This window comes from Mangifera indica, chromosome 14, assembly GCF_011075055.1.
Source record: "Mangifera indica cultivar Alphonso chromosome 14, CATAS_Mindica_2.1, whole genome shotgun sequence".
Classification (NCBI taxonomy): Eukaryota; Viridiplantae; Streptophyta; class Magnoliopsida; order Sapindales; family Anacardiaceae; genus Mangifera; species Mangifera indica.
The window spans coordinates 6782322-6805413 of record NC_058150.1 but is presented as its reverse complement, the minus strand read 5'-3'; the positions used below and the strand labels follow the sequence as shown (position 1 = coordinate 6805413).

Genomic DNA, 23092 nt, shown 5'->3' with positions numbered 1-23092 from the left:
CTCAATGACAAATTGACTTTTTAGCGTATTCTTATATACAACTAAAGTTATCAAGACTCCTCTCTCATGGTTTCTCATGACGACTAATACGCTTCCACTTATCACTTAATCCTCATGAAAGTATGACCATTAATTTACTATTTCAAGCACTTTACTTAACCTACTTAACTTTATCGCCCAAACTAGGTTGAAAAATGTGGAGACATTCTGACCATATGAGTAAATAAACTCTTGCAATCTCCTATTTCATACAAAAAATATACATGAATTGTTAAAATCACTCGAAGATGGTCTATAAACATCAATAAAAATTGGAATGATTCTCCTACTTATCTTTCCTTTGAAAAAAGCAAACCTTACAATATTGTTTTCTGGTGTTTGATCCTTTAATCTGTGTAATTTCAACCCTGAATATTCACTAAAATGTTAACTGTAAGTGAAATTATTAAAAACATCAAACTTGACTTATGAATATCGAGCTCTTTTATATAGATTTTCATTTTTAGCCATTAGATCGGATGTTCAACTTTTACGCATCGCCTTCCTTATATTATCTACTTAAATCATGTTTCCTTCTCTTATGAAACAATGACATTTTGATAACTCACTCATGAATGACAAGTCCTCTTATTAGAATGGACATTCATAACATCAACAATACTTTCTTGCCCTTAAGCTACCATTCATCTTCAATGAACAACTTTTTGATATAGAATGAACATTTATTCATTGTGAATGATCATTTAACCACACTTAATGAAATTTTAAATAACTTTTAATAATAAAAAGGACCAGAATGCCTTTCAGATGTATATTGGCCTTTACAATTTCTCCCTTATTTGAATTTTGTCCTCAAAATTTACTTGAATAACTCAAAAAATCTTTGTTTTGTGTCCTACTTCACTCTCCAAGTAGTTTCTTTGATTTTGTGATTCCTCCAAAACACTTAGACCAGTGGAATCTATTTGTTCCAAAACTCCTTCACCTTCCTGTCCAATATATATGTGTATTAGCACTCCTCATAAATCAAGTTGTTCTATAATAACAAATCTTTGATCCTCATAATATGAGAGAAACAATAGAAATGTTTATATAGCAACGACACATAAAACACGTTATGAATGTGATCCATACTTGTTGACAATAAAAGCCAATAAGACACCTTACCTATCCTCTACAATACCTTAAAAGATTTAATATACCTCTGAGCTAGCTTTCCATTTATACTAAATCTTATATAATGTCTATAAGGAGCTACCTTAATAAAACATTATCACCTATACTAAACTCAAAGTCCCATATCCTTTGGTTAGCATAAACCTTTCATCGGTTTTGGGCTTGTCTCATTCTCTCATGAATTAGTTTCACATCATCAATCATCTTTTGGATTATCTCTGACCCTAATACTGTGTTAGAGAATCTCTCTCGCCTACCTTATCTCAATGTAATAGTGATTTACACTTCTTACCATAAAATGTCTCATAGGGAGCTATCTTAATCATTGGTAGGAGTAATTTGGGTAGAGTAGGCATAGTAGGCAAAATAGGCGTGATCATGCCTAGTATGCTAACCTACAAGTTTTAAAACCTTTGGGTTGTAAGTTAATGAAAATATAAGGGTTTAAATATATATTCTAATATGTAGAGTTCAGAGGATATATTACATTATAATTTGTGCAATATCACTATATATTCATGCATTCTAATAAATGTTTTTATAAATAATTTTGTCTTGTTCATTGCATAAATTTTCCTTTTCTGAAATATCGAAAGAAGTATTTATGGTTAGGTACAAAAAGGTAGTGGATATCCACAAATGATAACATAACAAGATACATTGGTAAGAATCAATGAATGTTGATAATTAAACAAGATTTGCATATGAAAGGTTGATTGAGACTCTAAGCTTTCGTTTAAGAATCAATCAATATGCCACTTTTTTAAAATTTACGAGATATGTAGACCCTTTCAACTTAACTTCTCTTGATGCTAACATCTAAAATAAAAAGAAAAATAGTTAATTTATAATTTAATTAAATATTAAAACAAATAAACTGTTAGAAAATTTAATAACCATATTTTTATAAAAAAATTACAACAAATTATACAAAATTAAAATGTAAAATATCATTTTACCCCTTTGTGAAAAATACATTTTAGTTCCTAGTAGGTTTGGCGGAAAATTTTTACTTGCCTTGTACTAGGCACAATGCCTATCAACTTAGTCTTTGTGTGTGATGAATAATACGTAAGTGTGATCTATCCAATAGGAGTAATCGTGATCTATCCAGTAGATGTGATTGCACTTGTTGGGTTTTTCACACTTACTAACAGGTAAATCATCAATATTTTCACTGAATTCATTATTTCATTTCACAAATCAAGCTATAAATTGACCACAAACATTTTTCATCTACTAAAAACAAAATTTACATTCTTAACCAAAATTTAAAAATTTAATCCTAGACCATAAACTTTCTATGTATAGAAAATCTACCATTTTATAGCAAAATTCACATTTTTATTACACAAATCATACCTTAGTCTAACAAATAACTAATTTTCATCAATTAATAACCAATTTCAAACTAAAAAAAAGTGATATTTACTATGAAAATTCAAATTTCTAATGAAAAGGAAAAACAATACAATAAATATTAAAAAAAGGTAAAATTAGTTGATACTAAGTGTATGTATAACTCATTTTGGAGATGATTTTGACTTAAAAATGAATAAAAAAAATCAAAGAATTGCAGCTAAAGATTTTGGTTAGTAAGATAAACCATATTTGAATGAGTTAATACTATTCAAAACTCCTTTATATACTTAAGGGAATTTTTGGCAAATCCTTTTTTTTTTTGGCCAAAGGACTATTCCCCCCTCCCCTTCCCCCCCTTTCAAAGTTTTAGTACGTTCTTAAAGTCACATTTTTAGGGTTTGCAAAGTCAAAAGTTTCACCTATGGGCTAACTTTTGTTAAAAGAGGTAAGAGTAAAATTGTTACCTCATTAATAATATTAAAAGAATATAAAATTTATTATGTTTTCCCCTTATAATTTTAAAAATTAATAAATTCATCTCTGTCTAAAGTTTTTTAACTTTCAAAAGTAATATTCCGCCCAAAACCTACGGCTTATTTTTCAAAGGCTCTTCGACCATCATTTCCAGCCATCGGAGAAAGTGCTTCAACCCACCATCTCACCAACTACCTCTAAAACTTCTAGATGATGCACCAAAGACTCATCCTCGTCGATTCTTCTAAAATTAACGAAGAACCATCTTTGTGACTCTGTCGATTCTTCTAAAATTGATAAAGTTTTCGTTGATTTTAGACGAATCGATGAAGACAAGGGTCTTCGTTGATTCTAGAAGAATCGACGAAGATTTCATTGATTTAAACAAATCAATGTGTCTTCGTTGCTTCTTCTTGTGTCAGAGAGTAAAGATTTGGTGATTGACGAGATAGTGGGTTGAAGCGTTGTCGTTAGTTGCTAGAGAACGTCTGAAAAATAATCTCTAAGTTTTAAGAAAAAAATATTACTTTTGAAAGTTAGAAAACTTTAAATAAAGGTGAAGTTGTTAGTTTTTAAAACTGTGAGAGAAAAAAATTATTTTATATTTTTAATATTATTAATAAAATAACGATTTTACGTTTATTTCTTTTAATAATTATCTTTTTTTTTAAATTTTTTTTCTTACCATACTAATTCTGTCCTTCTACAACAATATTATCGAATATTTTATCCACTAGTATATACTCAGGCTCAGGCTGAGGTCGGTGTGAACTAAATCGGAGAATGTTTGAAAATATGCATGGGATAATTTGATCCACCGAATCTGACCTCGATAGATTTGTCTTTTGATTTATGAGTCCACTTGTTTCCCAGTCTATGTAGACTGGCCTCAGTGTACTCCATTTTCATCAAAAGTCTTTGTTTCTTTCTATGCATGTCAGTTGATGTTACTCTTTTCATTTTGAGTTACATAAATTCACTCAAAATTTCATTAAAAAGTAAAATTTGATTCAATTTAATTAAATTTTTTGGGTAATATAATTACTTTTAATTCTTGAATACCAATTTAAAATCATTATTTTTGGTTACATAATAATTTCCCTAAAATCATATAAAGACCCAACAGAGGAAGCCAAAGTGTCGTTTGGCATTCTTCCCATGTACATCGATCGGATTATTAGATCGGCATCTTTGTACGTACATAAACATTGAATAAAAAAAACTTACCAAAAAGAAAACATTATCCACCGATTTATCTTTGAGGCTCATGCTAGATGCCTGTGCACGCTTCTCCATGAGCTGGTTTATACCCTACTTTCCTTGCTATTCCATCAAAGGAATCCAAGGCCATGATAGAAGATAAATAGGAGAAAAAGTAGACTATCTAAAGCAAATTAAAGTTGCCACTGTGTTAAACAAAAGAAACTTTTACCTACTACTTAAACATCCTTTCTTTCTCTTAATTCTTCATACCCTTTCCTAATTTCCTTTTTATTCTCATTCCAACATACCGCCATTTCCTTACTTTCTTCTTCTTCCTTTTCATTTCCTATTTCCTCGAAAATGATTAAAGCAGGAGGGGTCTTCGTTTGTCTGTTAATCGTTGCCATGGATGTGGCTGCAGGGATTCTGGCCATCCAAGCTGAAGTTGCACAAAACAAGGTACATTATAAAGTATTCAGTTAACGTTCGTTACAGAAAAAGGTTAAATGTTTATAAGTATGCATTTCTTTTATTCAGGTTAACCATATGCGACTGTGGATATTCGAGTGTAGAGACCCAAGCCACGATGCTTTCATGCTAGGGTTAATTGCAGGAGTACTTCTGGTTTTAGCTCATGTAATTTCTACTTTACTTGGTGGGTGCTTGTGCATTTGTTCTCAAGATGAGTTTGCAAAAGCTTCCCCTAACAGGCAACTCTCCTTGGTGTGCCTCCTCTTCTCTTGGTATGTCTTTGAACATGGACTACTTTATTTTATACGATTACTATGAACATGTGTTTAATTATGTAGTGCAATTCATCAGGATCATATTAGCCGTTGGATTGTCAGTGCTGGTAATCGGAACAATGTCAAACAACAGATCAAGAGCTTCCTGTGGGTTCACACATCATCATTTTCTATCAATTGGAGGGATTCTGTGTTTTGTTCATGGGTTATTCTGTGTTGCATATTATGTTTCTTCTACTGCTGCTACTCAAGATGAAAAGTATGGAGGCCATGCTTAACCTTATTGCCTAAATCTAGAGTTTGCTGTTTTCAACTTTACTAATCAATCGTTTTCTTGTTACCTCATCACACTTCCACAAAATATGTAATGTATATTTTCGTGGCGTCTACCATGATCGATGGCATGTGGGACAAACTGATGATATTGTATTATTGTTAATATGTTCCCTTTATTCGGCGGAATTATTAAATTATTTTAACCAATGCTTTATAAATTTAATTTTTTGAGCATTTCATGGGTCCTTTATTCTTTCATAGTGGCCCGGTAATATTGACTTCATTTAAAGCAATGACTATTAGTCAACTATGATTAGAGATTGAGTCAAGGATTCCACAAATGAATTAATTTATATTTGCAATATAACTTAGATTAGATTTAGTGGTGGATGTCGAAATCATGAATCGGTGGATTATGCATTCAAGTCATAATCATTTGACTCAGGTTTTTTTTTTTTTTAAATAATCTGAGAGTAGAACAAGCATACAAGGCCAATTTATTTTAGGACCCGTTGCAAAACAATATATTTTGAAGCTAATCCCTCTGGTTTTCACTTGCAATTTCGTTTGGACTGCATAATGAATTAAGTTTAATGGATTCCTTCAGTTAACTTTTCACTACATGGCTACAAGGCATTAGTTGTTGTGAAATGGGAACAGGTTTGAATATCAATTAGATCAAAAGATCTTTAATCACCGTAATTGATGTTCCTATCCCATCTCCATGTTGGAAGATGCATTGGGAGGTTCTTGCCATGTTTAAGCACCTTTCAGCCATAGAATTTGGGATGTTACTTTTAGCATTTCTTTTCTCGTTCAACAACAACCTCTTAAACCTTTCAATAAAATTTTGTGAACTAATTTGGGTACAAACAATAACATATTATTTAATTATTAAAAAAATTTAAATTAAAAATAAAATAACATATAATAATATCATGAAATATTATTGTTAGTACACAAATTAATATTCATTTATCAGTAGTCGTACTCTAAATCTTTTGTGCTCTCTCTTGCTTCCTCTTCTTTTTCAATCATATAGTATTCTATAGATTACGCCACATCTCTTCTCTTGATCTCAGCCCATCAATACATCTCTTTCCTTTTTCAATCATATAGTATTCTATAGTTTCGAATGAATATCTATAGTATAAAAAGAATATCCTAGTGCTATCTTATGAGATGATGAGATATATAGTGACATTTCAGGTTACCTAAATATAAAATAATAGTTATTTTACTCTTTACATTTTATGAATGATTATGTACAACTAATAATGTATTTTCAATGTTATAGTTGTGGATATGTGAAACTTTGAGCAATATGGGGAGTTTTGTAGTTTGCAAGTCCAAAGACATTGACCTCTAGATGTTGAGATGGAGAACTTTTGAGTGCCTAAGGTAGGAGGATGTTGAAAGCTTCTTCGGGGTTTTTCAAGTATGATATGATGATTCATAATATTATATGTGAAAACAACTATTATTTTTTATAGTTTAAAAATTGTCACATTTGATAGGATATTGTGACTCCTATTTTGATTTCACTGATGGTTGAAAGGGAATCATTATAGTACAAAGATGTTGTAGATTAGTGTGTGATGGAGAAGAACCTAATAATGATCGTTACCCAATAACATCTTTTGTGGAAATTTAATCTCTTTATTTACAACATTGCAGTACACCTATACGTAGACATTAAAGGGGTACACCTGTACAGAGTTCTGTCATGTCCAATCTCCTCGATTGACCAAAACAACACCCCCCCCCACATTACTCCCACTACATCCACATCGATGCTTGAAGACAAAGTTGATTGACTTCATGAGTTTCGTTAAGGGTTCATAGATAAAGTTGATGAACGTCTTGGAAACTTAGACGAGCATCAAGCATTGCTTGAAGCTAAATTGGCAAAGTTTAATGTATGTACTATGCTAACCCTACAAACAAGGTAAGTTTTTCCCGATGATTATTTATTATTTACAATTCGTAAGATTATGGGTTAACCATATAATTAAGTGGTTAAATTTTTTTCTATGATATAGGGGAAGTCATCCGAGGTCATAGTTGAGTTGTTTAGTCATGAGGATGCAAGCCCTAAGGAGGTTACCCCTGTTTGCAAAACTCTGATACAACCTTGATCTAGTATTAAAAGGATATTATGGAAAAGGATTGTAAAGAAGGCTCATTGTGCTGAGACAACGATGAGTGCGAGAAGTTATCTGACCATCACAATAGGGAATAGAAGCTGATAATATGATTGAATTTTTACAGTAGTATGAGGTAACAAATGAAAACACCACAACAACAACTTTTTTGAATAGAGACTATAAAAAAAAGAGAAAGAATGGTGAAACACACTATGTGAAGATAACAATTGGCTAATAAACCATGTATATGATTTTTAACCCACATAGGGTATTGTCTTCAATATATTATTATCTTATTAATTACGTGATTATATCTATAATATTATTGTTTCAACACGTTGATAATTACCTGGTCATGTTATGACATTCACTCCTATCGACTAAGTGGATATATGTTAAGACATCCTTCGATGAGTGGTTGCTGTGAGCAATAAAAGATCGAGAAGAGACTAGATCGGATAATCATCAATGGCTCTGATTACTACTAGACCCGATCGACGGAATAAATGATCAAACCTTAGATCAGGGCTACATTTTATGGGCTCATGTGCACAAGGTTTGACACATGTTCAATGTGATTATATATTAAATTCTTAACTTTACACATATTAGTCACATTGATAATGAAGTGATTGCTGTTGTTACATGTATACATTTTAATCAACTATGATTCTCAACACTAGGTATACAATGAACTAGACCTCAATGCATGAACTTTGACTGTTTTTTACTCATTAGCGAGTTTCTTTTAGTCTACAAAGAGGTTGACCAAAACAATGACACAATATCATAATCTCTAATCTATTATTAGTGTGACTAGTTACAAGATAATTAGGGGTGTGAGGCGAAAGCTGGAGCTTTTGAAACTTAGACGATGTATTTATATACCTCAACAGGGCCTAACATTTGGGGATTGTGGATATTCATACTTTAGATTTTAGAGTACCTTGCGATAAGACATCAATTTGACTTTGTTGCCAAAAATGTAGCCAAAATGCGTAAAAATAGTAACATCCAAGATTTGGAAGTATAGTGGCAATGGATGATTGATATTTGTATTTAGAGTTGCATTAATATTTTTTATGTTATTTATATTATATTACTTCTAGTTGATTGCTTGATTTATGTTATACATTTTTAGTTGGATGATGTTTTGAATGAATTGGATGGTGTTTTGAATGAAGTCTGCTAGAGTGAATGCATATATTGGAGTGTATTTTTATTTGTTATTTGTTTGATACAAGTAAGAAAATGCTAAATCTGGGAGGTCGCTAATGCACATATGTAATGCTTAAAAGAACGAGATCTAAATTATCGTTTCTTCCTTTTCCCTAACACCAAATGCTGATAGATAAATCTGGTTGTCTTGCCCATAACAATTAAAAGTGTACCATAATATTGACATTTTAAGAATGCCCCACCAATACAAATGACGAGACAACAATAATCATGAAATACTTTAATGGAACATCCTAAAATTATAAAGACAAAATAACACCGATTATTCATGTCAGTGTCTATGTGTGTAACAATGTCAGGGGGGTTCTGTTGTTCAAGGTTGTAACAATATGCTAGTAATAGTTTGAATGACTTTTTCGGTGAACCTCTTATCTCATTTAAAGTTCAATTCTTGACACGCTAAACTTGAGCATAAAAGATATCAATTCTATACCTGTCAACCATATCCGTTATGATGTTTTTTGACCTATACATCTAGTCAGCTATGGTAAACATAATCTGTAATATTTTTCCAAGTGCATTTTGACAGCTTGTCTATGTTGAGGTCCTATACTATCTCGGGGACAAATGTGCATTACCAACCTCCACAACACGAAAATGTTATTATTACTTAACTTTACCCTTCCTGGTTTTCATTTGCATTGTTGATGCACACATTTCATCATGCCCCAAACATCATAGTCATCCTTTAACAGATATGACAAATCAATGGATTTTGTTGGGTTTGACATATATATTTTTATATCATTACAACTTCGATCGATGCCTAAACAAGAACATACCACTTCTACAAATCCATCATAATTTATTTTCTTGTCAATTGAAACCAATGTTTGAACCCCACCAATGTATTTTGAAGTATTATTGCTTTCGTCAACTTATTGCCCACCAAATCCAAGCATGTATACAACTCTACCATTTTCCTGATCGAAAACAAAATCAATTAACCCAACTTTTTGAAACAAACAACAAGTGCATTGATTTAGAGTTTAGGAAAAAATTTATAAAGCGAAGCATACACATTTGCATTTGCCTTTGTATTTCATTTTCTAGGAAATTGTGTTTCTCTTTTTTATTCTGATTTGGACATCAGAACTTGTTTAACTTTGATGAAAATAACAGATTGATTGTCTACAAGTAATGTAGTTGGTAACTATCAACAAACAAATAAAAAGATCAATCTGATTTCTATGTAATGTAGTTGGTAGCTATCAACAAAAAAACAAAAATATCAACCTGTTTTGGAAATCAGCATTCAAAATTGTTAACGTTTATCAACACAAGTTTCCACAACAAGTTTGGGATGCATATTTTGATTTATATAAATATAAGTTATTAAACTTACTTTCAATATAATAATGTATTGTTGGAGTATGCTGTCAGAGAAAGAACACAACTGAAGGAAGGTAGACTACGAGAGAAAGTGTATTATTGGAATAAATAATGAGTTTGCTTACGAAAGAAAATGTATTAAAAGTTTTCCTAAAAAAGTTTAGGCGTAAATTTTTTTGTGTATTTTAATTAATATCCCCTTCTTTACTAATGCTAGTTCCCAATTTCAGGTGATTCTTTGCAATGATAATGTTGCCATTCAGAGCTAATGAAGTTTATATTCTTAATATGTCACATTGTTTTAATGTTGTGTTTGCTCATACGGTCTTAAGGTACACTTGACTATAAGAAGTGCCAACCTACGCCATTATTTAGGTATAATTCTTCTAATTCTTAAAACCAAAAGGAAAAAAAAAGATATTAAAAAATAAAAAAAAAGAGAGAAATGAAAAAGAGCGAGAGAAAGGGGAAAAGAACCATCGCTGCTCAAGCTGTCATGAAAATCATCTGTCTTGTTGCCTGCCACGAATGTCATTTATTTTGCTACCTACCACGAAAGAACTATTGAAGTTTGGAGGAACTTAAGTTTACAGAGGAATGTTAGAATACTGTTGAGAAGTGGAGAAAATTAAGTTTACGGAGAATGTTAGTGTTTAAGGGTGGAAGTGATATTTTTGAATATGCCTGTGCCTTAACGTGTTTCTGTATTACACCTGTGCTTTGCTAGAACTTGTAAATTGCCAAAGGGCACAGTGTAAATTGCCAAAGGGCCACATGGATACTTGCAAAATGTCTGTAACTGCTAGTTACTCATTTTAATAAAAATTACGTATTCTTTAGGTTTGTATAGTTCTCATTTTTCTTTCTCTCTGTCATTTTCTCTCTCACCTTCGTCTCAACAACATAGCTTAGGGTTTCATTCTTTTCTGACTTTGTTAACAAAATCACAATAATAAGATGGTTTCAGCAAATATGAAATGCATTTCTTTTTTAGAAACGCGTTTCATATCATAAGAAAATAGGTTGTTTGTATTTCTAATTTCCACAGTAACATAACTTTGTTCCTCTGTCTCAACTCCTTACCGTCTCTGGCGTCTCAACTCCCCACCTTCTCTTTTAGCATTTCAAATCTCGACAAATGTAGTTACTGGTACGTAGAGTCATTGTTATAAAATCACTGCTTATCAGCTTCATTGCCTATCCTCTGTTCCTTCTCTATGGTTGTCGCGTCTATGAGGAGAGAAGAAATAAAAACTTGGGATATTAATTAAAATCGATAAAATTTTTTTCGCTTAAACCTTATTAGGCAAACGTATAACGATTTTATCTTTATAAACAAATTTATTTTTAATTCCAAAAATATCTTCTCTAACTTATTACGTCACTTTCAACAACTTTCGTGTACAGGATGTAAAGGGTCATGGGTGTATGCAAGATACGTATAGGATGCATGAATGCGTACAAAGTATATGAGTACGTATAAAATATGTAAAAATATAAATATAAATATTTATATTTTTACGTATTTTGTACGTACTCATATACTCTGTATGCACCCATGCATCCTATACGTATCTTGCATGCATATATATATACATATATAAAATAGGGTGCGAAGCACACACCCACGCACGGTTTTATATATATATATATATATATATATATCTATATATATATATATAATATTTAAAAAATATAAAAAATATATATAATAATATAATATATATTTAAAAATTATTATTATTATTATTTATATATATTATATTAAATATTATAATATTTAATATAATATATAAAAATAATAATAATAATTTTTAAATATATATTATATTATTCTATATAAATATAAATATAAATATATTTATATATTTATATTTTTTATGCACCCTGTACTTCGCACCCTACACGTACCCTATACGTACCCACGCACCCTGTATGCACCTTATATGCATCCACACATCCTGTATGCACCCACGCGCCCTGTATGCACCCTGCACGCATCCACGCGCCCTGTATGCACCCTGCACCTTGTACGCACCCTACGCTTACAACATCAGTTAGTACTTATCATTCTCCTCATCTATACTATTTTTTTGTTACTATCTGTATTTGAAATCTAAACAAAAATTTATCAATTTTTAAATATGTTTTTAATCTTTACAACGTGAATTAGTGATAGTTCGAATAAAAAATTATTAAATATGTTAAGAAAATTTTAGGTGATCGAGTGTGATGTAAATTATTGAGAGTGACGCAATAAACTGAGAGAGGGTATTTTTAGAATTAAAAGTTAATTTGTCTATAAAATAAAACTGTTGTACGTTTACTAAAAAAAGTTGACGTAGAAAATTTTTTGACGGTTTTAATTAATATCCCAAAAAACTTCTATAAAGTTGCTGACTTGTAAAGTTTTAAACACTAGGTGGCCGCTTCTTCCCTTCTTGAGTTGTTGACTTGTGACAAGTTTTAAATACTGTACTCAATTTCAATAAGCAAAAAATTATTGGAAGAAATGAACAAATCATTATTTTTACGTCTTGCATAAAATATAAATAAGATAATATATACCTATTTAAATTGGATGTAGTGGTACAGTGTAATGAACCTTATAAAGAAGCAAAGTTAGTATATCTTGGGATAGGTCTTAGAAGTATAAAATTTTGTCATTTTTTTTGCAACCCTTTACATATTTTATTATGTTTTCGTATTTTATATCTTTTAAAAAATACGTTTTCATATTTTCATTTTCACGTTTTTGTGTTTTTTCCTCGATGCTATGTAAGTGCCAATAGCAAGACAATTTGTCTTAACTGCAAGCTTCAAAAGCCAATCTCATCTGTCTCTCTCTCTCCAAGCGGAAAATTAAAAATGATACTTTGAGAAAAAGAAGTTAAAATGATAGTAGTGAGAAAAAGAAGTTACTCTAATAAAATATTTCTGTACATTTATAGTTAGTGCTTCATTTGCTAACGTGTAGAAAGGAAAACTCTCTCAATAAAATAAAAAATTGTAGAGCCTCCAATCATCTACATATAGTACAAGTAGGGTTGGACTCGAACTAAGCCAGTTCGAGCTTGGCTCGATCGAGCCCAAAACGAGTCGGGCTTGATCGAGCTCGAGCTGACTCGACAGATTTTTTATTAAAATTTTTTATACAAAACGACGTCGTTTTGATCAATATATATTAAAAACGATATCGTTTTGATAATGAAAAACGAGTCGAACTGAACTCGAGGCGCCTATATATGAACTGAGCCGAGCTCTGCTCGGTTTGAATCCAACCCTAAGTGCAAGCATGTGATCATACAGTCATCACAAGTATATCAGACATAGAATTTGTCAACCAGAGAAGAGAGCCTAGAGTTTTAGTGAGCTACAAAACAATGGCTGACTTAGATCTTCTTCAACAATGTATCAGATCTCTTGGCCGATATGATCTTCAGTTGCTCAACCCAAGTTCAAGTTTCACATAATCGCATGAACTTGTAAGCTTCAGACCTGTTAAGAGCACTAGAGCCCTGAGCTTCACAAAAATAAATTCCCAGAGTACCATTCCCAATAAAATCAAGCTTAAAAAAGTGTTATTCAATGTTTTATGGAAGAGCGTGGAGGTACAGAGGTGTCAGGGAAGAGCTCAAAATTGGGACTCTTTTATATTTCTGATGCTTTTGCTTGCCACTCATATGGCCCGACATTATAAAGGGAGATAATGATTTCTATCTAAAAAGTTAATGTCCATGTGAACTGCATTACTCAGTTTGACTGGAAGCCACTTTCCCTTGAAGTTGCTAGTGAAAAGTGCTTTCCATATGTTTATAAGAGAATATCTTCCTTTTTCTACAGAAACAAAATAACAGAAGAGGGCAAAAGATTTGCCTATCATTACTGAATGTCAGCAAAGAGATGGACTAGCTTTCATCATCTGAACTAGAAAAATCCATCCGTCGATCTTCAATTGCTGGAAATAGTTTCCGGTGCTTATCTGCAAACGGCTGCCGATTTTCTGAGCTAGGTGATGATGTTGAAGTCTCTTTCTTGGATGTCTTCAAGGGCTCGGTTGTGTCTTTAACCTCTTTACATGCCTTATCTAACATTATCAAGAAATCACGTACAATTGTAAACACACGTAAACCTTCATCCTTTCCTGAATTGCCGTGAAAATAATCTACTGTGCTCTTGACAAGAGACATTATCCTTTTTTCTTCTGCAAGTATCCATGGAATATCAGCTTCTGCACTTTCTACAAATTTAGTCAGTTTTTGACGGAACTCACTCCCTTCTTCTATATCTTTCATCTCACTGTCAAGGAGTCCTTTAACTTTCGACATTGAATTGCTTAGTTTTGCAACTGAAGCTGTTAGGCAATCACCATCTATCAATGCTGCTTTTTTGACTTCTACAAGTTCAGTGCTTAAACTTGAAACCACCTGAAGACCAAGGCTGCGATAATTTTCTCCTGAGTCAAGGTTAGGATCCTCATTAAAAACAACTGACTTCACACTGGGCATGCTTTGGCTTTCTTTCTTTGTACGCACAGCTCTTATGCCTTCAGAACGAATAATCTCCTGAACTACAAAATGTAGCAATGTGGTTTTGCCGTCAGTTCCCTTTACATCCGACAGTTTCAATAGCGTGTCAAGCTTAATTGCCTGTGCGCCGCCACGGTAGGTACCAACATTCATCCGATTACCAGTTTTCAGAACTGCTTCTAAGAGTTTCAGGAATTGCCTACTACTCTTCAGTTTGTCGCAAGCTACCTGCCATTTTAGATGGGTATTTGTTAGATGGTCAGTGTTTCTTGTTACTAGTTATTTTTCAAATGAAAATAAAAAATTAAGGATACTATTTTTGCATTTTACTCTCTTAAATCAGATTTGATGAAGCCTCCATCACTTCTGAATTTCTGTATCTTACCTCAAGAGTTTTAAAGGATTCTTTAATCCCAGTGACTTCTTCCTGGTAATAACTCATGTATATCAACGACTCTACTCGCTTATAGGCAAATGGGATTTCGATCATGACTTTGAGGAACCTCTCTGCAACCCCAAGTTGTGAGACATCACCTGAGAATAATCTAAGCTTTAGTTCCTCATCTGCCGTTGGTGCCATCTTCAAACAGGATTCGAGAAATTCCACCGGAAGCTCAGTACCTGATTCAAATTTTAAAACATCAGCTATTGACAACTTTGACGCTAGCAATTTAGTATAATCTGCAACAATTGTAATCATGCAGATACAAGTCAACAGAATAACTTGAATTCATCCATGAGTGAACTTTAGATGTCTTTTTTAAATTTCAAGTCCGAAACTAACATATAACTAATTTCAAACAGTTATGGACGAAAACAAGAAACCTTAGAGTTTCTAATCAATTAACAAAATAAAAGTATTTACTCTTTCCAAGGTTTAATAGGTCTGTGCCTAGCAGAAAATTTTTAGTTTGTCGGGCAGCTGACCAATGAGTTAGTATTCAGAATTCTTGTGGGCAACTGCCCCTGTTGCGCATGAAAGAATGGCAATTCAGAATGTCTAGATGCAAAATATAGAGATTTTCAGTAGAGCATGTCATAAAATTAGAGCTCTTCCTTTTATGAACATCTAAAGCAATGTGTCTTAGTAACTCAAATTATATGATATGCCCTATCATTTTGAAAATTCTTCAAGGAGATAGAAAGACCTTCTTCTAGAGCATCAACAACTTCTTCTGTTGTCAAATTCAGTGCTCGCAGTATGATGGATAAATTTTGTGCTTTTCTTCTGTCAATAATCTGAATGCCCTGGCCTGTAGATTCAGCAGAGGAACTCTTTCTGCCTTCAGCTTTCTTTTTATCCCCGGTATAACCAAATAAAGACTCCATCATTGCCTCGTTGAACCTATGATAGAACATCACATAATTTGGCATTTAAGGGAAAGATTTGGTATATTTTTTCCTGAGAAAAATGAAAAAAGAAATAAAGCTTCAAGGTAGTCTAATAGCCTTACTGGAATGAACCATCATGGATCTCATGCCAGACCATTGCTTGATCGGGGCTGGCAAGAACCTTATCCCAGAAAAACGGTTTTAACTTTGTTTTTGGTGCTCCATATTGGCTGTCAAGCTCACCCCGCTCAGATCGTTCTTGGCGATGAGGTCCAGGAGGTGGAGGTTGCATTTTACCAGGGATTGGGTTTCGTGGTGGAAGAGGTACTTTTGGAGTAGGTGGTGGTGGAGCGTTAGGACGAGCAGGAGGAGGGGGAGGTGGTAGAGGAGGTGGAGGAGCTGGTATTTCAGGAGGTGGCTTTTGATCAAGTCCTGCAGCAGCTTCTGATGATAGAGCTTCGGAATGTGATGACGTGTTAATATCAGCATTCATGGCCGAAGTTCTTGCAATGGAAGAATTATTTTCCCCGTTATCAGTAGGCCCTTTGTCACCCGGACCTCCCAAATTCATAGAATTTTGTAAGGAAGCTAAAATTTAAAGTTGAAAAAGATTGTCAGACTTGGGAAATAATAATAACAAAGTGTTAACGAAAACAAAACTGGTAAATGCATACCAGCAGATGAGCTTAAGATGGGAATAGGCCTATCATCTTTCCGTCTATCTCCAGGACCAATTTGGTTTTGGGGATCTCTCAAACAAAATAAGTATAACAGAGAAACAAGAGCAAATGTTGTCACTGCAGTTGTAGCAATAGCGATAATGACTTTCATTTGTGTGCTGCCAGCCTCATTGTCCTCTTCGAGTAGATTTGTATCTGGAGGAGAATGTTTTCTGGCTGAATGTTGGGGAGCATGAGGAGAATGTTTTCCGGCTGCAGGTTGGGGAGTAGCAGGAGGATGTTTTCCGGCTGCAGGTTCGGGAGAAGGAGAATGTTTTCTGGCTGCAGGTTGGGGAGCAGGAGGAGAATGTTTTCCGGCTGCAGGTTGGGGAGCAGGAGGAGAATTTTTTCCTGCTGCAGGTTGAGGAGCAGGTGCTGGTTGAGGACTATGTGAAGGACCTTCACTTGCTCCAGGCGCTGGACCTGGACTTGCTGTTTCGGATTCAGTTTCGGTACCCAGCGCTCGTTTTTTGGCTCTCTGCCGAGGTTGCTCACTAATCATGTTTCTCCTAGGAGCACTCATCAAACCGGATAGCAACTCAATATGCTTGAGGTACCAATGCCCAGAGCGACGCCTCTTAACAGAAACATCGTAGAGAAGACTTTCCCTCCTTATGCAATCTGATAGTGTTTGCTTCATTTGTTGAGGCAGAAGATTTATGTCTTTACGAGTATCTCCTTCTGTCAACACTGTTGATGTCAAGTCTATGGTTCCTTCCGGTGGCATATTTACTCCAAAATCCTCCAAAGCATTGATTTTTATTAATTCTTTCCTGCAATGATTCCTTATCCGCTCAGCCTGTAATTAAAATGATTATCAAAATTCGGTAATATAATGTCATTTATCATAAGAGATGTGAAAGAGTTTTAAATTGAAGAAAAAGTTACCCAGATTAAAACCACGTATAACTATAGTTTTACAAGAGCAAAGTCTCTCGCAGAACTTAAATATTCACAGCTACTCAAGCAGTGCAGGAAAAAAAGGCAATTTGATCTTTTCAATATACAAAATGAACAATTTATTATTCTACTAGATTATCGAATCTTGTTAAGCTAGGTTGATTCATGTCTAAGCTGTGAAAGAACAGTTCAACAAATTTCACATTAATACCAAAGGAACAATCCCAAAACTTCTGCAATCTGCACCAAGTGTTCACAAATGCTTGATAGGTTCAATTGATTGGTCTTAAAAAGGAATTTCGTTCATCCTAGTATTTCTTTTCTTTAATTTCCTCTCAATAGTGCTGTACGTATTCCCAAAAAAAAAAAAAAAGGAGTTGCAATACAATGTCAATATCAATCCAACCATAATGCGATAATAAATACAAATTATAACCATAAAAGAGAAATCGATTAGGCAAGAGAGGCAAATTCGGCGTACCGTTTGTTCATCCATCTGAGAAGATTTCCATCCACCTTCGCTGTTAAAATTTGAAGTTTGTGGTACCCTCTTCCTACATTCGATATACTCTATGGCCAATGCGCAAATGAGAACCAAAAGAACTACGGCATAACCAGTTATCCTAATTTCCATTGCCATTACTTACATTTTTTCTCATTAAATTGGATACCACAAAAACTTCACGAATACATTTATTCAAACAAAACACAACGCGATTGCCCGCCCGCTCTTAGCCTCCAACACAATGCCACAAAAAAAAAAAAAAAAAAAAAAACCACAAAAATAACGCAAAAACAAAGCTGGACAATTACGAGATTATCAACAGAAGCAAAGCTGGAAATGAAATCTAGAAGGCAACAAGAATCAAAACATGAAACTTGTTACAATGTTGAAAAGATTCGTGATCGTTTAAGTGTTTCTTGTTTTTCGGGAGAAGACATAAGAGAGAAATTACGTACGTCAACTTGAGGAGAACAATGGGGGACACTAACGGTAGCCCAGCTTCCTTTCCCTTTTAAGTTTATTTATATATGACTAATTTTATGTATCCATCTAATTTACAAGTCAATTAATAAAAAATAAATATCTGCATATTTAAAAAAAAAAAAAACTATATATAGTTTCATAATAAGATTATTCTTAATTACCTGACTTCTTATATATATAATAGCTATTTTACTATGGTAGATATTGCTTATTTTAAAAATATTATTGGATTAAAATACATAAAAGAGCCATTAACTTTGTGGAGAGAATATATGGTTAAATTTAAGAGAATATAATTGTATAGGGCCAGGGCTCATGTACAAGCAGCCATGAATATCGGCCATTTACCTTACAAGAAGATGATATTTTAAGCACTGCTCCCCGCTTCATGGATGACAGTCTATAACATGGCTTTGTAGGAACAGACGTGCTAGATCACCTAGGTCATAGGAGTTATTGATCGATGGACGGAACTTAAAAATAAAAATTAGAAAACTATAGATTTGTAGGGAACGACATGCTAGAACAGCTATTTAAAACATAGAGATAATAATTTCTTACTAAGACTAGATCATAATGAAACGGTCGTTTCCAAGATCAAAATGGTCATTCTATATTATAGAAAATTAAAGAGTCAAAATATAAGAATGATCATTTTAAGTTAATGAATACTCATTCTAGTAAGATAATCCGTGAATGGTACACTTGTTCTAGTAAAAAGGAGTGAGAGGTCCTTCAAGAGTTATGAACAAGTTCATTAAAAAGTCGAACAATCATTCCAAGTTCATTACCATTCGTTCCACTAAGTTATTCCAGAGTTTAGGGGAATAATATGATTATGTGAAAGTATGATGTATGTGTAATTAGTATAGGAAATAAAAGGCATGAGATATAAACATGAGATACATTGTGTGATATATGTTAATTAGATGCATGAGGTGGAAGCTTAAACAAGCTACATGAGATGATTAATAAAGGCTTGAGCATGAGTTCATGATACATGCCAAAATGTCTAGTTATTGTGTGTGAAATTAGTTAAATAGGTGCATTTAACATATTTTCCAAAACATTTAGGGTATTTGAGTTTTATGAGAAACTGATTCCTATAGTCATGTATGTGGGACTCGATTTTATGATATTTACAATTTTACTAACACCTATGAAAACATTTATAGTATTATGTTATGACAATCTATACATTATTTGTGTGTATGGAAATGGGGATTACGAGAGCTTATGTCACTCACGTGATTAATCTATTAAATCTCTACTTTAATATAGTTCGATCGACATAAATAGTCACATCATTTTAAAAAATGTTTTATAAATGCTTTCACAACCTTTAAAAATGTTTTGCAAGATGCATTACATCTCATGTTATTGTAGTTTGGGATAATAGTTATACCCTAGATAAATTGTTTATGAAATAAAAGATGTAAGACAATTATTTTAAGAAAAGTAAAGAAAGAAAAGAGTAGTGTAGGTGTTTAGCAGTCTCCTACTTACTGGAGTATTTAGAACACATTCCTTTCCTTTATATTTGCAGGTAACAGAATGCTGGTAGCTGCAAAAGCATAAGTCAACTAAAGATGATTATAAGGGGATTTAGTCTAGATGTTGTTTATTTTATAAGTTTACTATTATGTTATTACCACACATTACACATTGGTTTATGTTATATGTTTGTTTTTCTTATAAACATCCTTTGCCCATAATAGCAATGAGTTGTAGTTGTTTATGTGTTTAATCTCAATAAGAAGTATGAAGATGTTTTGTTTTATTCCGTTTGGTTAAGTTTTGTATGCATGTTTATTAATAAGTGTAAGTAGGTGCATTTTTGTTTAGATGTACATTCTCTGGTAATCGTTTGAAAATAAATGTTAAAATAAAGTTAATGTGTTCTAATCTTAGTGTCATTTCATAATTCCACTATTTTTATTTAAACAAGGAGTGGATGAAGAAGACACAAGATGAGGGATATTAAAATAAAGTTGAGTTGTCCTAGTCTTAGTGTCATAACTTAATTCCACAATTATTATATAAACAAGGAATGGATGAAGAAGACATAAGACTTTGCGGTGTATCTTGTCAAGGAGATGTATATTTTTTTAGCATCCTTTACCTTTTAGAAAGTAAAGCCTTGTATAGACGGTAGCTTTATTGATTTTCTTCCTCAAATCCAAGTCCTAAAAACTATAAGAATGAGAGGATATTTCAGTAATACAATCATTATTTTGTAATTTTGATAATAGACAATGGGTTATAGTTGAGTTCTGGAACTAAAAGCACTCTATCAAGAGTGATACTCTGGCTAAGTAACATGAAGCCAAAATCCAATCATCTTTGAGAGAGTACCATCAACTTTTTGGACTAAAAGATTGTTAAACAATTGCACCGCCTCTCTAAAGATTTCTTTACACAAGATTCCCGAAAATGTATTGCAACAATCCCGCCATTGCAATTGCCTCTCCAACATCAGGTTGCATGTAAACCGCCACTCTAGAATCCTCCATTTCTACAAACATATAAGCCACCATTAGAACATTGAAGAGAATTAAAGTCAGTTATATAAACCGAAATGAAGCTAGTATAAATAGGAATAAGATCCTATCCTGAATGTGTGCAAAAATAAAGAGTGCAAGTGTTAATGAGCGTTGTGTGTGCAAAAATTAAAAGTATGTGTTACGTGTGCAAAATAATAGTGAGCGTGAGTTCGTGATGTGAGTGTTAGTGAGTGCTAAAGTATTGAGTTGTGAGTTAGCGTTTAGTGAGTGTAGAAAGGTATTGTAAAGTGTGTGGGTGTGGTTTTGTAATTGTTGATAATTAATAAAATTGTTAATTATAATTATCACTTTTGGTCAACCAGTGGTATCAGAGTACATGGTTAGGGACTGTGATTGTAGAGGTTTTGAAGGTAGTCAAGATCGTGATGCGGAGGCTTTAAAGGTGGTCAAGAACCGTAGTATATAAATCAATGATTAAAAGGTTAGTCAGATCAACACTCTACCAATATACAGTCTAGGATTGTGAAATTGATTTGTTGGGGACCAAGCTTACTTGATGATCATATTGCTAGACATTAATACAAAGTCACTATGAAAAATTTTTCAAGTTTAGTCAGTGGAATTGAGAGCTCAATAACTCCAATTATAATAATTACAGCACTCACATTCAGTTTTATTTGTTGAGTTAAAATTTATGAGATATAATTAGTGATGGAAACGCTACAATACCCACTGATATTAAAGAATTAAGAGAGTGAAAGATTAAAAATGGTAAGACTTTGTATGTTTTTGTTATGACTATGGAAGATAACTGGTTGCAACATATTATGAATGCAAAAACACCAAAGAAGGCTTGAGATGAGCTGATAGTAGTATTCATAAGGATGAATGATGCTAAGTTGCGATTTTTAAAAAACGAGCTCTTTTCAATCTAACAACAAGACATGACAATAAGCTAATACGTCCCTAAAGTTGAATCTATTTGTGATAAAATTTATAAATTAGATCCTCAGAATGTGATAACTGAGATAATGAGGAGGAGAATTATCGTTCACAGTTTGAGGTCAAAGTATTAAGGGATAGTTATAACCACCCATGGATGGGCAAAAAAGCCAACATTGATAGATTTGGAGAATATATTGTTCAATCAAGAAATATTAAATAAAAAAATGTCTAAGGTCTTAGTGAAAGATAATGAGAGTTTTCTTTTCAGTAATAAAAGAGACTATAAAGATAAAAGAAGAAACAAAGGAAAATTTGAAGATAGTAGACTGAGAAAAAGCCAAGTAGATTGAAAAAATCAGTTTGATAGAAGGAGCTCTCAAATAGGGATGCTTGTCTGGATTATGGTAGAAATCCCAATTAAGAGATGAGTAGTCAAAGGTGCAATGGTTTATGCTACAATTATAGGAAGAAAAGCCATTTTGCCAAAGATTGTTCATATAGATGAATAGTTAGAAATGCTGCAACTTTGACCATGAAGGAGAACGATAATGAAGAAGAATGAGATTTGCAAATGTCCTATGCAACTGAAGATTTTATAAAGCTTATAGCCTCTTATGTCACTGAGTCAAATGATGATGCAACAACCCTTATCCTAGTGAATGATAAAATCAATTATAATGGCAACTGGATAGTAGACTCAAGCTATTCTAATCACATGACTAGGGTTAAAGACAAACTATCAAACATGTTTGAACATGAAGGAAGACAAATGGTTGTCACTGTGAACAACTCAAGGTTGCTTATTTCCTATGTGGGCCAAACGGTGATAATGCCTCAGTTTGGCTCACAACACGATCTACAAAATGTATTTCATGTGTAAGGGATGAAGAACTTTTGGTTAGTGTCATAACTCACAACTTTAGGCAATTATGTCATGTTCTATCCAAGTGATGTCAAGGTGTACCATAGTTTGAAGCTCATAGGTACATTGATCATGGAGGGATGTTAACTAAAGTCTATTTATGTAATGTTGACACAAACATCATATGTAGACAAAACAAGGAAAAGTGAGACACCAAATTTGTGGCATGCAAGGCTAGGGCATATGAATTACCATAAGTTAAAAGTGATGATGAAGAAGGTTATGCTCAAGGGTCTCCAACAATAAGACATGAAAGAAGACACAGTATATGTTGGGTGTCAATTTAGGAAGGCTCATC

General features: G+C 33.1%; 2 protein-coding genes across 2 annotated transcripts; one reads left to right on the top strand and one right to left on the bottom strand.

Annotated features, from left to right (window-relative positions):
* Positions 1–4374: 4374 nt before the first annotated feature.
* On the top strand, positions 4375–5471 carry LOC123196934. The gene is made up of 3 exons (XM_044611085.1): positions 4375–4674; positions 4753–4958; positions 5038–5471. Exons 1-3 carry the CDS (start codon positions 4576–4578, stop codon positions 5237–5239), a joined length of 507 nt encoding a protein of 168 aa, XP_044467020.1. The 5' UTR covers positions 4375–4575; the 3' UTR covers positions 5240–5471.
* Positions 5472–13858: 8387 nt separating this feature from the next.
* LOC123196582 (formin-like protein 3) lies at positions 13859–18075 on the bottom strand. The gene is made up of 6 exons (XM_044610636.1): positions 17917–18075; positions 16491–17334; positions 15939–16404; positions 15633–15829; positions 14870–15105; positions 13859–14712 (listed from the first exon to the last, which is right to left on the bottom strand). The coding sequence occupies exons 1-6, from the start codon at positions 18073–18075 to the stop codon at positions 13864–13866; spliced, it is 2751 nt and encodes a 916-aa protein (XP_044466571.1). The 3' UTR covers positions 13859–13863.
* Positions 18076–23092: the final 5017 nt, after the last annotated feature.

Bases quoted from the DNA above. Each gene is read 5' to 3' on its own strand.
- LOC123196582 (XM_044610636.1), bottom strand. From the start codon at position 18,075: ATGGCAATGGAAATTAGGATAACTGGTTATGCCGTAGTTCTTTTGGTT. The intron at 16,405-16,490 runs GTATGCATTTAC...TTTAAATTTTAG, and splicing joins CATCTTAAGCTCATCTGCTG to CTTCCTTACAAAATTCTATG. The intron at 15,106-15,632 runs GTCTTTCTATCT...AATTTGAATCAG, and splicing joins TGTTGATGCTCTAGAAGAAG to GTACTGAGCTTCCGGTGGAA.
- LOC123196934 (XM_044611085.1), top strand. From the start codon at position 4,576: ATGATTAAAGCAGGAGGGGTCTTCGTTTGTCTGTTAATCGTTGCCATG. The intron at 4,675-4,752 runs GTACATTATAAA...TCTTTTATTCAG, and splicing joins CTGAAGTTGCACAAAACAAG to GTTAACCATATGCGACTGTG. The intron at 4,959-5,037 runs GTATGTCTTTGA...GCAATTCATCAG, and splicing joins GTGTGCCTCCTCTTCTCTTG to GATCATATTAGCCGTTGGAT.